The 15,368-nt window shown below is 39.5% G+C and overlaps 1 protein-coding gene across 10 annotated transcripts in view; it reads left to right on the top strand.

The window, feature by feature from the left end:
- Positions 1–15,368, top strand: part of LOC129722046 (uncharacterized) — a 52,725-nt gene that overhangs the window by 18,196 nt on the left and 19,161 nt on the right. For 2 of the 10 annotated variants that reach the window (XM_055675250.1, XM_055675253.1), the window contains exon 2: positions 5,919–6,503. In XM_055675250.1, the coding sequence (XP_055531225.1) occupies positions 6,335–6,503 (169 nt within the window). In that variant the 5' untranslated portion in view covers positions 5,919–6,334. The other 8 variants (XM_055675251.1, XM_055675246.1, XM_055675247.1 and 5 more) reach the window with 8 other exon arrangements.

Raw genomic sequence — 15,368 nt, 5'->3', positions numbered from 1 at the left:
GGGTACTGGCTTTCACCATATAATCCTAATAACTCGGTTAAAGACCGCCTCTTTTTCGATTTCTAACTATTTCAATAATGTAATGGTAAAGCTTTTATGGTAACGTGGGAGGAGTTACCGTTACATAAGAATTCGTATTTAATTTGTTCATATATAAAATAGTAGAAAATCGGGGTAAAATTTGAAAATAATATAATTGGTGAGGGTTATCGATGAACAGAGAAAAAAGTTCAAATAATCAGGTCACGAAGTGCACAGTGATGTGAACGGTGTAATTACTTCGTGAAGCTTAGCTTAGTTTATGACAGCTTAGTTCTGACTGTACATATCAATGATACTCAAAATGCACAAAGAATCAACAGAAAGAATGACTAGGAATGGTAATACTTCTCACTGTGCATCATTCAATGACCCGATTTTTCATAGACAAATAACGTCCTTACAGTCAGGTGGCGATATTGTCGGTTTCGTGCATCATCGGCACAGTTAAAATTTTTCCGTTTTGAAAATTTGATGTCGAACGATGCCAAATACGGTTAAGTTTTTTACAAAGACTTGTATCAAAATTCACGAAAAATCCTGAGGCTGGTGTGTCTTTGGAATTTAAATCAAAAACATTCTGCAAAGATTTTAAAAAAGAAATGCTAATAGTTTTTGTGAATGCATTAATAGTAATTTGAATCCCTTATTTTTCAATCCCGTTTCACTTATAACTAAAAATTTCGATTTGTGACAGTACCGCACGAAACCTACAATAGAGAAGGAATGTTAGAATGTAGTATTTGCTTTGTTAGAGGCCGGGTATACACCTACCTTCCTACAAAGACCACGGAAGGGAGTTTTTGTTAGTGGGATGGGTGTTTTATCAAGATTTACTTTGATAAGCAATATGACCATGATTTAATTGGATTAATGTAACAATAAAGATATGATCATGTACATATAATGTGAGATTGATAAAAACTAATTATAAAATAGAATAATAAGTATTAAGGCATGTAAAGAAGATCTCGGTTGACTGCCTTCAATAGCTGAAATTTTTATATTTTTGACGTAGAAAACGCAAAAAAAAATGATTCAAAAAACATATGGAAAGTGTCTGCTATATTGTGTTCCCATCTTTTATGAGACTAATTCATGACAAATCAATAGTTGTTGTGCTCCTTTCTGCAGCTGAAAACATGAATTGAAATGAGTTATTATTACAACATTGCAGCGCTTGCATAGACGTGTCGCTCCCTTCCACATCCATTCACCGCAGAAAATCATCCACACGTTCACGCATCTACCACAACCACGAACGTTATCGACAGAAAGTGGAAAAATGGAGCACCGAGATACGACGATTCACAGGTCGAGCGAAATTGAAACGACCCTACACGGCTATAGACCATTTTACGAGGCGTTTTAAAACTCAATTTATGAATGAAATTCAAACAGAAAACATGGAACTGCTAGCGTGAGCACGTAAAAACAACATCAACATCAGCAAATACCATGTGCTCTTTCCTAACAGTTCGTAAAATGGTCTATACACGCTAGCCAGTGTATGTACGGGAAATGTCACTTATCTCTGTACAGGCAAACGCATAATAATCGAAAAAAAACAGCAGGAAAAAGAAACCCGATATTGTGTGTATGTGTGTGTGTGTGTGTGTGTGTGTGTATGTGTGTGTGTATGTGTGTGTATGTGTGTGTATGTGTGTGTATGTGTGTGTATGTGTGTGTATGTGTGTGTATGTGTGTGTATGTGTGTGTATGTGTGTGTATGAGTGTGTGTGTGTATATGTGTGTATGAGTGTGTGTATGTGTGTGTGTATGCTGTCTGTATGTATGTGCCGCAAAATACTAACGCACCTTTCTTATAGAACACAATATCCAATTGTGATGTTCTTATATGCAAACGAAAGCGGCTACGTTCCCCCCAATGCTACCGAGTGGATTTTTTATTAGTGGCTTAGATTTTAAGATATTGATCAAAGAGTATTTTTTACATAGTATTTTTTTTTTAACTTCAAATGCATAATGAATCTGTGGAGGGCCAAGTGATATACACTATTCGACTCAATTCGACGAACTGGAACAACGCCGGTATTTAGGTGTATGTTTGCATGTACGTATGTGTAAAATATAAAAATCGAACAAAAAAAAACAAGAAAAAATCCCACCTTTCTTACAGAGAACGCATTGTCCAATTTGGGTCCAAGTGCAAATGGATGCTCCAGAGCTTTTTAAAAAATATATTGATCAAGTTTTTTTATTGGTTGCTTGAATTTGAGAAAGTTTACCAATAAATTTTTAGATATGGGATATTTCACTTTTTGGATCATTTCTCTCTCTATTTTTCTTTCTTTCTTTCTATCTATCGTCCTCTCTTTTTTCTACCGCTGTTTATTTATTTCATCAAAGAAAACTAAGAGTAAAAGACATCTATGCATGATTTTCAAACTAAGAGTAGTGCGTCCTCACTGGTGTAAACTAATGCTTGTTTTTGAAAGCTTTTTACTAGCAATTTTCAATAGATTTGAAAAAAAACACTTGTGTATAAATTAATATTGCTTTCTAATTTAAAAGTCAGTGCTAACAGTGTATCCATGTTATCCGATTTCGCGTTGTCGCAGAAAGTTTTATAAAGTTCTGAAAGTGTTTTGGATTTTACCATGCAGCCTAGGCCTTCGAAAAAGTAACGTTCGGTTCTCGAGTACACTTCAAAAAGCAAAAATTTTCAAGTCTCGCGAAAATCCTTCATTTTCAAATTTACATATTTGCTGTTCTAGAATGACATCTGCATCATTGTTATCTATTACTGTTTCTGCACGTTCGATTTTTTCAAATATTCATGAGTTGCTTCTAGCCAGCATTACAAAAATTGGTTTGAGGTCGTAACTCCAGTGATATTTGCGAAAACCATGTCGAGGTTTGATTCAACGATCGAATTTTGTTCGCCCTCTAGAAAACTGTATCAAAACTTTAATTTTAAACGTTTATATATAGTAATAGTGAGTATAACAAAGGTTTCTGCACTGCTAGGTGGATTAATTCTGGTTTTTTACAAACCAAAAAAAACGTCAAAAAATCTTTACATCTCTTCTCTATGTTTGAAAATTTCGCAATGATTAATGAATTGTTACCTTAAATATGACTTTGTAAAAGCAGAAGATAGGCACTAAGTTAGTAAATAATCTCTGTTACCACCTGAAATATTGAAAAATATCGAGCTTTCTATGATTAAACATAACCAATTTTTTCAACATATTCGCTCTAATAAACAATAGTTCATAGTATATAGTGTTTTGACAACTTGAGCTGAATATCATCCTCCCAGCAGCTTGATATAAATTACAGTTCAGCTCACCTTTGATGTAGTTGGCAAAATGATTTTTTATACTACCGAAACGATAAAAAAAAGTCACCGGATTCAGACACAAACCGCCACCTCGGAGTGCCGTTGGAAATCAACATTAGAGCCGGCAATAAATTGTCCCCAACAAACTGTGCGCCAGCGTACAACAACTAGTAGACATGACACATGTTTCTAATCCAAGCGAAACAACCGGATCGTCTTACACGACTCACGGAATTTCGGCAACCGGCAGATTTTTTCGTGTTTTACTCAGGATAAACTGTATGGATTTCCTGGTAAAAGAGCCACGTAGTTTTTATTTTACTACGAATTATTTCGTAATTTCGTACCGTTTTTGTCTCCGTTTCTATCTGCTTCCATTGGCGTTTTTAGAGCAAATCCGTGATGCACACTAGTCAACGTCACAGCATAAACTGGCTGAAGAGAATATTTTATTTGAGGTTCGTTTCAAATGCAGGTATTTTGATGCAAATAAATATCTCGAATGGATAACTATATTTGTTTACATGTTTCAACGTGACAGCACAAATATGTTGTAATTCCGATTGCGTTCTCCCTAACATTTGGGTGTCATAAGATCGGTGTCTTCATTTCGGGGTCTCTCTCTATTTTCAGCGGTAGATCTAGGCCGCAAAGCCGAAACGATAGCAAAGACAATCACAAATGGGGTGCGCGAAACTGTTTGCTCTGCACCTCGGGTGTCTTGCTTGTGCTTTACTTTGCTGCTGTTGTAGGTATGTGTTGCTTCACGTATCCGTACAATATATTTTGCACACTGGCAACCACACTGTCTCCTCTGCTTGTCGGTTTGGTTTGCGCGAATTTTCCGATAAGCCGCAGCCAGCTTTAGCCCGAAGTATGTCCGCTCTAGTCGTCGTCAGCAGCGCAGTCACTTCCTCTTTGTTTCGGCCGCGAGCTGACGGACGGCAGCCAGTGCTAGAAAGCGAAATTGTTTGTGCGCGTGTTGGAGGAGTTCGTCGGACTTCTGCCGGCGGCGGCGCTTACAAATCAAGTCAGTGCGTTCCGTGCGTGCGTGCGTGATAGATGGTATGGCGGCGAACGAAGGAAACTGAGTTGAAAACAATCGAGATAAAACACGGACCGTCTATTTTTAGAAAAGCCGAAAATATTTTGTTTCCTAATTGGTGCGTACGGTTAGGGTCAGATTGGATCGTACACCGGCATCTGCTGATAACGAAACTCGATATTCTAGAGCGCATCCGGGATGTAGCAGACGGAATGAAATGAAATTTGAAGAACAAACCCCGTTCGGCTAGACAATGCTAGAACAAATGTCACCGATCAGTGCATCATCCTGAAAATTTATTTTTACAACAATATTGAGCTCACAAACAGGCTCGTAAATGACATTGTTGAATCGCTGTGTAGTCATTATTTCTCTGCAGTTTAAGGCGGGAGCAGTGAGATGAAAATTTATATATTTACTATTGTTTGAAATTGTGCAGTGTGAACCCGGCGAGGTCGCAAGAATGCTACCGTGAATAAGTTATGATAGATCCAGAAACCTCGAAGATCAGCTGACGAGTTTGTTGTTTACACAGTGATTTTGTTTTTCATGGATCGTTTCGTGCAGACTAACTGCAAGAATCTAACACCTTTAATGGCAGTGGAAAGATAAATCGCTTTTCGAAAATTAAGTGATACCTTAACTAATGACAGGACGAAGCCGATTTTATTGGACACGTTGTTGTTTGAGCAGCACAGTTTGGTTATTTATTTTACGAGATATTCATCCGATACTGGCTTGAAACAAAAGGTGTTTCGAATGTTATCATTGGGGCCGTTCCTAAACCAAATAGTAATAACGAGTGGGACGAAGAGATTTTGTCAGAAGGCCACGATAGATCACGCAGGAGAACAAGGATTGAAGAGCGAAACAAGCAGTTTTAATTTTTCGCTGACTTTTGCGTTTTGTTATTCTCTTTTCATCAAGTCTAGAATAACAGTTATTATTTTTGCAAACCAACGCTTACATGTTTGATTTATCTTTGAAAAAGTGTTTTGTGATTTGTTTTGGGCAACATAAATAGATCTATGAAGTGATGCTTCTTAGTTCGAAAAAGAAGTCGAAATTGGCTACACTAATATTGATTCTACTTCCAAATAGGGATTAATATTAATATTCTTCTGCTTTGTTGCTTATGACAACAAGCGTTTTTAATAAAGTTTATTGTCTAAGAGAACACAATTATAAGTAGGGGCTCAAACTGCTGGGTGAAATACTTTCTACCTGAAAAAAACTCTTATAAAACTTTACTTTATGGCGCAAAAATTTTAGCGCAATATACAGGATCGAATTTGCCGAACCGTGCAGAATCATTTTTATAGATCAACGGATCCATAAAAAATTACTCGGATTGTCGAAAAACTGCATTGCGTAAATTGTGAAAAATACTCGTGAACCAATTTTGTCACACCCCAATCTTATAATTCAAGTTTATTTTACATTAACTGAAATTTCAATCAAAAATCAAAACCCTAACTGGGCCCGAGTTTTCCTGTATCATTTTCTTTTCGTTCCAACTATCGACAGCATTTCACTGAACAAATCTCGGTTGTGCATACAATGAAAATGTGACTTTCGACCCCTCAGTGACCAACCGAACGGTGTTGTGTGTAATCGCAAATTAGAGGATATAAAATCGCCCCCCACCGGAAGGTTAAGCTCAAAATAGGTAGTGATACATGCACACGGCCAAGTCACAACAGCACAACAACCCGACGAGGAAACGCACAAGTGTAGTCAAGTGTACCATTGAAAAAGTGAAAAGAAAAGCTGCCCAGTGAGAGAAGCCAACGTGAATGGGCTGAATCGAAGAGAAAACTGTCAATTATCATATTAATCGACAAGCTAAAGTGTTTAGTAGAAATATTCTGCTCGCTTCACATCATCAAGAAACAAATTATTGTTTGCAGTTTCCATTAGTAAAAGTCGACTAATCGAACAACATGTCGACTTCATCGGTAGGCCACGAGGAGGAGCGGAAGCCGCTGATGGAAGAGTTCTACCGACAGCGGCGGATTCTGCTCGGTTGCACCATGCTCATAGGTGTCGCTGTGATAGTGTGGATCATTGCCATCTCAACCGATCACTGGTTCATTGTTACAGGTGGTCAAGGTTAGTATTTATATGAGCGTATCATTGCATAGCTTGAGCAAGCCAACATGTGGGAAATCTTTGCTAGAGCTGCTGTCATCTGTCTAGGCAACGAGTGAAGGAATATGATAAATTAGGGGGTGTGTTGATTTTAATTTGCCCACACGCTCCGGTGTGATGATGTTTCGGGCCACACCGATCACATTGCTGAGATAAAAAGTAATATGCCAGTTAGTTGTGACGGACCAATAAAAACAGCAATGAAAATATTTATTTACGACATTTCCATTATTATGTAGTTCCCTGAAATATTCGTCTTTTGTTTATTTCGTTTCGTTTTTATTTTATTACTAGCTGACCCGGCAAACTTCGTCCCGCCTATTTTAGTGTTTAATTTAATAATTTTAAACATTTCAAATTCATTGATTCCTTGCGATTGGATTATATCGATTGGTTTTATCGGAATGGCAACATCCTCGACTTTTGGCTTTTGTACATGACCTCTATTCCGGATATATATTGGGTGCATTTCAGTTATTTTCGTTGTTTTCCAGAAACTAAAAGTGGTCATCTTCTAATTGAAAATGGTGTCCAGGGTCAATGCTTGGCTTCTCTACATCATTTCGATTACGGACATATCCATTTGTAGTAGTATTCGGTTATTTTCGGTTGTTTCCCAGAAGTTGTTATTTTTTTAATTTAAACTGTTGTCTAAGGTCAATTTATAGCTCCTTGCATCATTCCGGATCCGGTGATGCTCATATTGGGTGGTATTTGGTCACTTTGGGCTTTTTTTCAGGAACCGTAAGTCGCCATCTTGGATTTAAAAATGGCATTTGGAGACAATTTCTGGCCCCTGAGCGTCATTCTGGTTTGAGAAACTCCCATATTGGGTGTTATTTGGTTATTTTCGGCTGTTTTCCAGAAACCGGATGTCACCATCTTCGAATTCAAAATGGTGTCTGTGGTCGATTCTAGTCCCTGTGTATCATTCTGGTTTCGAAAATACTCATATTGTATGGAAATCGGCCATTTTTGGCTGCTTTTTTAGACACCAGAAGTTGCCATCTTACAATTCATAATGGTGTCTGAGGTCAATTTTCAGCTTCATTCTCGTTCCAGAGATACTCATATTGGGTGGTATTTGGTCAATTTCGGTTGTTTTCCAGCCACCAAAAGTCGCCATCTTACAATTCAAAATGTTGTCTGAGGTCGATTTGTGGCTTCAATGCGTCATAACAATCCCGAAAATACCCATATTGGGTAGTATTTGGTCATTTTCGGCTGTTTTCCAGACACCGGAAGTCGCCATCTTACAATTCAAAATGTTTTTTTTTTCTTCATCTATAATTTATTTGACACGGCACAAATACAATTTAATGTTTAACGGCGCCAATTATATCTGGTAGCTTACTTTCTAAAGTATCTTAATAACTAAAAGCAAATTTTTTATCCTCGCTGCCGACTACGAGCTGAAACTAAATCTAACTTAAAGCTAGAATGTTTTGCATTAAAAGCACTGATTTGTTGTTTGATGGTTTTCCATCGCCATAGGTAAGCAGCATATTGAATATGTTCCGCTGCTGGGCCAAGATATTACGGACTGGCATATTGGGTTGTCTCCCTCGGGACCTGAGAGTATCATGCGGGTCTAGTTGCTGTTTCCGGATCCGGGGTCTTAACGTGTTCTTGTCGTTTGGTTGGATGTAGGCGGAAGGGAATAGGATTAAACTAGGGCGTGGATGGATTTCAGGAAAACGTATATAAGGGACATGTAGGAAAGGTCACGGCTCGCCAAGACATCACGAACAGGAACAGCCGGCTGCCTACTTTCGGCCTGCAGGGAAGCTATTAATTTAGACCTGGCGTCACGGTGTACAGGGCATGACCAAACCACATGCTCTATGTCGTGATAACCCTCACCACAGGCACAGATACCACTTTCCACGAGCCCAACACGACGGAGATGCGCGTCAAATCTATAGTGATTGGACATAAGCCGGGACATCACGCAAATGAATTCCCGACCTACATCCAACCCCTTGAACCACGGGTTCGTCGATACTTTGGGGATTATGGAATGTAACCACCTTCCCAATTCCCCTCTGGTCCAAGCATTTTGCCAACTGATGATCGTATTCTGACGTACAAGTGCGAAAAATGCATTAAAAGCAATTGGTCTTTCATAGATATCACCGTTTGTTGCGCCCACCTTAGCCAAAGAGTCCGCTTTCTCATTGCCCGGTATCGAGCAGTGAGAAGGGACCCACGCTAAGGTAATCTGAGTAGATTTTTCGGATAAAGCACTCAGATGATCCCGTATTTTCCCCAGGAAATACGGAGAGTGCTTAACATCTTTCATCGATCGGAGAGCCTCAATGGAACTGAGACTGTCCGTAAAGATGAAATAATGGTCCGTGGGCATTTTTTCGATAATCCCTAGGGTGTACTTAAATGCAGCCAATTCTGCGACGTAAACAGAAGCAGGATTATCGAGCTTATGGGAGACGGTTAAAATGTTATTGAAAATACCGAAGCCAGTGGACCCATCAAGAAGTGATCCGTCAGTGTAGAACATATTGTTGCAGTTGATGTTTCGATATTTATTGGAAAAATTTTTGGGGATCTGCTGCACGCGTAAATGATCCGGGATTCCACGAGTTTCTTCTATCATGGATGTATCGAAAAACACAGTAGAATCAGAAGTATTTGATAAGTCGACACGATTTGGAATATTCGAAGAAGGGTTAATATTTTGGGACATGTGATGGAAATACAATGTCATAAAACGGGTTTGAGAATTAAGTTCGATTAACCTTTCAAAATTTTCAATCACGGGACGGTTCAAGACCTCACATTTGATTAGAATACGAGAAGACAGGCTCCAGAAGCGGTTTTTCAATGGCAGTACTCCAGCTAAGACCTCCAAACTCATCGTATGGGTCGACTGCATGCAACCTAAGGCGATACGCAAACAACGATATTGTATTCGCTCCAGTTTGATCAGATGTGTGTTTGCTGCGGAGCGGAAGCAGAAACACCCGTATTCAATAACAGACAATATCGTTGTTTGGTAAAGCCTTATAAGGTCTCCTGGATAGGCTCCCCACCATTGTCCGGTTATTGTACGAAGAAAATTCACTTTTTGTTGACATTTTTTCATCAGATACCTCACGTGACAACCCCAGGTGCCTTTAGAGTCGAACCAGATACCAAGATATTTGTGTACCAAAACCTGAGAAATCGTTTTACCCATTAATTGTGTTTGAAGCTGAGCAGGTTCATGCTTCCTAGAAAAAACTACTATCTCAGTCTTCTCCGGAGAGAATTCGATACCTAGCTGTAAAGCCCAAGCAGACAAATTGTCCAAGGTATCTTGCAATGGTCCTTGCAAATCGGCAGCTTTGGCTCCTGTAACAGAGATTACACTGTCGTCTGCAAGTTGTCTTATCGTGCATGAATTTGCCAGACATTCGTCGATGTCATTTACATAAAAGTTGTAAAGAAGGGGGCTTAAACATGAGCCCTGGGGAAGACGCCATTTGTTCTTTGCGAGCATACGCCAGCTGAATATCTGTTGAAAGCAGCGCAAGACAATCATTCGTCCCTTTGGCACGGCGGAAGCCAAATTGAGTATCCGATAGTAGGCCATTTGATTCGACCCAATGGTCTAAACGACGGAGTATCATTTTTTCCATCAATTTCCGGATACAGGATAGCATTGCAATCGGCCTATAAGAGTTGTGATCAGAAGCTGGTTTCCCTGGTTTTTGGATGGCGATCACCTTCACTTGCCTCCAATCCTGCGGTACAATGTTTTGCTCCAGGAACTTATTGAACAAGTTCAACAAGCGCCTTTTGGCATTGCCGGGTAGATTCTTCAACAAGTTGAATTTGATTCTATCTAACCCAGGCGCGTTATTGTTACAGGACAAAAGGGCAACTGAAAATTCTGCCATCGTAAAAGGTGATTCTATCGCGTCGTGGCCCGCAGACGCATCACGAACAATATTTTGCTCAGGAAAATCAAATATCCACCTACTTGAAGACTCCTCGCTTTCGTTGACCGTCACGCGATTCCGCATTCTTCGGGCTGTGTTCCAAAGAGTGCTCATTGATGTCTCCCTCGACGTCTCGTTCACGAACCGACGCCAATATCCGCGTTTCTTTGCTTTAGCCAAGCTTTTAAGCTTGGTATCAAGTGGTGGATGATGTTGAATCGAATCGACCGCTTTTGAAATCATTTCCTCGTATAACTTCCAATCGACATTCCGTGTGAGGTCATACGGAATGTCAACTGGTCGCATGCGAGATGACCCGTTATTAATTAAAATAAGAATAGGCAAATGGTCGCTACCGTGAGGATCGAGGATTACCTTCCATGTGCAATCCAACCGTAGCGACGTCGAACATAAGGATAGATCCAAAGCGCTTGGGCGCGCTGGAGGTTTCGGGATACGTGTCATTTCACCGTTGTTCAAAATAGTCATGTCGAAGTCATCGCAAAGGTTATAGATTAAAGAGGAACGGTTATCATTGTAGGGGGAACCCCAAGCCACACCATGAGAGTTGAAGTCTCCCAAAATCAAACGTGGCGAGGGAAGAAGTTCTATTAAATCAAAGAGCAGCCGTTGCCCAACCTGTGCTCTGGGAGGAATATATATTGAGGCAACACAAAGCTCTTTACCTTGTATTGTCATTTGACATGCGACAACTTCGATGCCTGGAATCGAGGGGAGGTTAATACGATAGAAAGAATAGCACTTTTTAATCCCTAAAAGTACTCCTCCATATGGGGTGTCTCGATCAAGGCGAATAATATTAAAATCATGGAAGTTGAAATCAATATTTGAAGTAAGCCAAGTTTCACAAAGGGAAAATGCATTGCATTTGTTTTTATTTATCAAAACTTTAAACGAATCAATTTTTGGTAAAATACTTCTACAATTCCACTGTAAGACAGAGATAGAATCCTTCATATTCGCAGTTGAATTAGACATCGAAGGATACAATCGCTGCAAGGAGGGGCCATTGGGCAGTCAACTGCTTCAAAAATGATCTAACTGTTGGGAGGAATGCTGTAAGAAAAATTTTAATTGGATCGGGTACATTGAAAGTTTCAAAAATCCAGTCCACAATGTCCGAAAATTTCACTAATCCAGAGTTTGTTTCATCAACTGGATGTGCAAAAGGAGCAACTGGGGTTTTAGATGTTCCTGGCAGTGCTGGGAACTCCTTCTGGGACTTTAAATTTGCAAGCCCAGGAGGAGTTTGCTTCGGTTTTTCCGCAACACTGTTTGGTTTGCTTGTAACTTTCATTTCACTTTGAGAAATCTTAGGACCTTTTCTGGGAAGTTTAGGAGAGGGAATATTTTTCCTCTTTCTAGACTCCCCAGGATTGGCGTAAGATGTTCCCGCTGGTGAATCGTCAGAATCGGTTTCATCAGAGGCCAACAGATCATAAGGGTTTGATGTAATGGGAGAAGTGGTAACGGTCTTCTTCAGCATCTCAGCGTAAGAACGCTTCGAACGCTCTTTGAGAGACCTCTTTATTTTATCCCTGCGCTGCATGTACACCGCACATGTCGAGAGCTCATGCTGACTCTCCCCACAGTGAATGCATTTTTCAGCATTTTTACTGCAGGAATCATCCGCATGATTCTCCCCACACTTGCCACAACGTGCCTTATTGCAGCAGTAGGCGGCAGTGTGGCCTAACTGCTTACAATTCAGGCAGTTCATGACGCGAGGCACATATAATCGCACAGGGAGACGAACCCGGTGGATCGAGACGTGGCTTGGTAGCGCTGACCCGGCGAACGTAACTCGAAACGAGTCTGACGGGGTGTATACTGTTTTGCCACCGATGATCGATGCTGACCGCAATTGCTTGCAGTCGAGCACCTTTACATCGGGACAGGCTTTGTTTTTAAAGCACCCTTTGGCACTTTCCAGTATACACTCGACGGACAGACTCGAATCGGTTATGACACCGTCGATCTCCACGTCTCGTGCGGGTATGTTAACGCGATACTCGCGTGTGAAGAGCTCAGAGCAAGCTATATCGTTGGCCTCTTTCAGGTTACTGACCACGACACGGAGCTTGTTAGGCCGGACCTTGGAAATTTCGGTCACGCCCTTGTACTCCTTCGTCAGGTCTTTAGAAATCTGCAAGAGGTTCAACTGTTTCGATTTCGGTCCCGCCTTTAGCCGAAAATAGACAGTATAGCTGCCCTGGGCTCCGTCTGGGTAAAGCCTGGGGCGAGGGGGGACTGAAGAATGAACAGGGGAGGGGGTAACAGAAGGGTCAGGGTCAGCGGGGTTCGGGGATGGTGGCGCGGGAGGCGAGGGATCTACATCCATCCCGCTAAGTCTAGCGCACTAGCGCCGACGAAAGCACGTACCTTTTTACTTCTCCCTTTCAGTAAGGTTGGTTGTCCGATCGTTCGAAGTTGCAGCCGTTACAGCCAGCAGCACCAATACAGCAGCACCAAACAGCCACCAGCAGCGAGCCAGGTGTGAGATCACTCCACACAGCGATACAACTCACTGTCAACTGATGAATTCAAAATGTTGTTTAAGGTCGATTTGTGGCTTCAGTGCATCATAACAATTCCGGAAATACCCATGTTCGCCTGCCAAATTTGGTTATATTTGCTTGATTGGTTCTCGAGCTGTGCGTAATTTGAGTTTCATTTGTATGGGACCCCTCCGTTATAGAAGAGAGAGGGGTGTCAAACCATTATATTTGTTACCCCTAAAAACAATCACCTGCCAAATTTGGTTCCATTTAGTTGATTAGTTCTCGAGATAAGCAGAAATTTGTGTTTCATTTGTTATGAAACCCTCCCTCACAGAAGAGGGAGGGGAGTCGAACCACTATGGACATACTTGTTACCTCTAAAAACATTCACATACCAAATTTGGTTGTATTTGGAACCAACATGGACATATTTGTTATTCCTAAAAACATCCACTTGCCAAATTTGATTCCATTTGCTTGGTTAGTTCCCGAAATAAATATTAAATTAAAAATAAATTAAAATAAGTTAGAATGATGGTTGTTCACTAGTTTTTCCATGTTTTTTGTGTTAACAACTTGATAAATTTATGTAAGCTTTTCTAGTTCGCGATATCGCGTGTGAAATGTGTTTTTCCGAAGCAAGCTACCTTATAAGTGACAATTTAAAAGGACTTTTTTTTAACTTGCCGGACTGTTTTTTTTTTTCTTCCCTCGCTCTTGTTTGCACAAGGTGTTCGTGCGAGAACGAGAGTAAGAGACTAGCAGTGAAACACTTTGGTAGAGGAAATTCGTTTTATGTTTTCTCGTTTTTTCGAGAAACAGATTTTTACTTGATCATCTTAAGACTAAGTACATGTTCTTTTTCCATTATTTTTTTTCTCATTGCTCAGTCAGACTGATTGTTGTCGCACCGATAGATGCCGAGGTTGGGTGGATTTTTGCATTTGGTACTAGCGGTTGCTTTTTTATTCTTGTATATTGTTTGATGTCTTCATACTTTTTGAGCTTGGAACTCCTTGACAACTTAAAAACTGCATTCCTAATATATGTTGACTGCTTTGACATACGACTACATAATACATTGACAGATAAAGCTAATCACAACTACTTGTATAATAATTTATTTGATAAAAATATTTTTGTACTGATCAGAGTTATGTTATATATTTCCATTTTGTGTACATAAGCAAATTCCGTTGAGATCGACCCACTATTTACGTGAAGTTTTTAGAAACGACTCAATTTCTGTTTGTTTGAAAACCCATATTGATGAAATATAAAAAATGCATTTATCGAATTGTTCAGCCTCTCGTTAACTAAAAATTTAGACGTTTATTTGGACCTTTCGTTTTTCGTTGAAACATGGCTCACCATTTTTTTACTGAGACGAATGACTACCAATCAAAACCTGAATAAATGAAATAAATAAATGATTGAAATTTCTTTAACTCTTGAATTTGTTCACGAAGTTATTTAAACTAACATATCATTTGGAAGTGAAACGATTGGGCATTTTTAACAGACACACGAGGAGAGTAGACGGAAAAGTGTGCATATGATAAAGAAAGCGAAAAGTAACGAGAAATTGGTTGAATGGAGGATTCTCCAGTGTGTGATAGTGGTACCAACGAGAACCTTACATGAGGTGTTGCATGCTGCTTACGAGTGAGACTAACAACACTGACCACGTCAAATATGAAAAAGTTTTTTTTTTCTTTAAGAGTGCCCACTCTGATTTGTTCTGAAGCGTTTCAAGCAACTTAATTGTCTATCTAAAAAGGTCATTTTGAAACAAAACTAAGATGGCAGACTTTTTAAAAATCATTTTTCTTTAGTTAAAATGACCTTTTTTAGTGCAGGATTCAACTTTTCCATATTTATAAACGAAATTTCAGACAAATTTTCTTCAATTCTTGTCATTGTTTGGATACAGTCATACCTCGATATAAGACAACTTTATTTTTATTTCCGTTACGTTATATGGAGTTACGTTATATCGAAACAAAACAATTTTTTTTTAAATTTACGGAAGAATGTTAATGGTTACTCAAAGATGCGCGAAAACCTATTTTTCATAACCTATCAGTACTTTTAGATCGTTCTTATGCCTATTTAGAAATATTTTCAAAAGCCAAATTTCTTTTTTAAATTGATGCAAGAGGTTGCTCAAAGATACGTGAAAACCTATTTCCCATCACCTATCAGTAATTTTAAACCATTCTTATACCCATTTAGGACAATTTTCAACAAGCAAAAATATTTTTTTTTAATTGGTGCAACACTATTTATGGTTACTCAAAAATGCGCAAAAACCTATTTTCCATCAACTATCAGTATTTTTAAACATTTCTATGCCCATTTAG

This window comes from Wyeomyia smithii, chromosome 2, assembly GCF_029784165.1.
Source record: "Wyeomyia smithii strain HCP4-BCI-WySm-NY-G18 chromosome 2, ASM2978416v1, whole genome shotgun sequence".
Taxonomy (NCBI): Eukaryota; Metazoa; Arthropoda; class Insecta; order Diptera; family Culicidae; genus Wyeomyia; species Wyeomyia smithii.
This window is presented reverse-complemented; position numbering and strand designations above follow the sequence as displayed.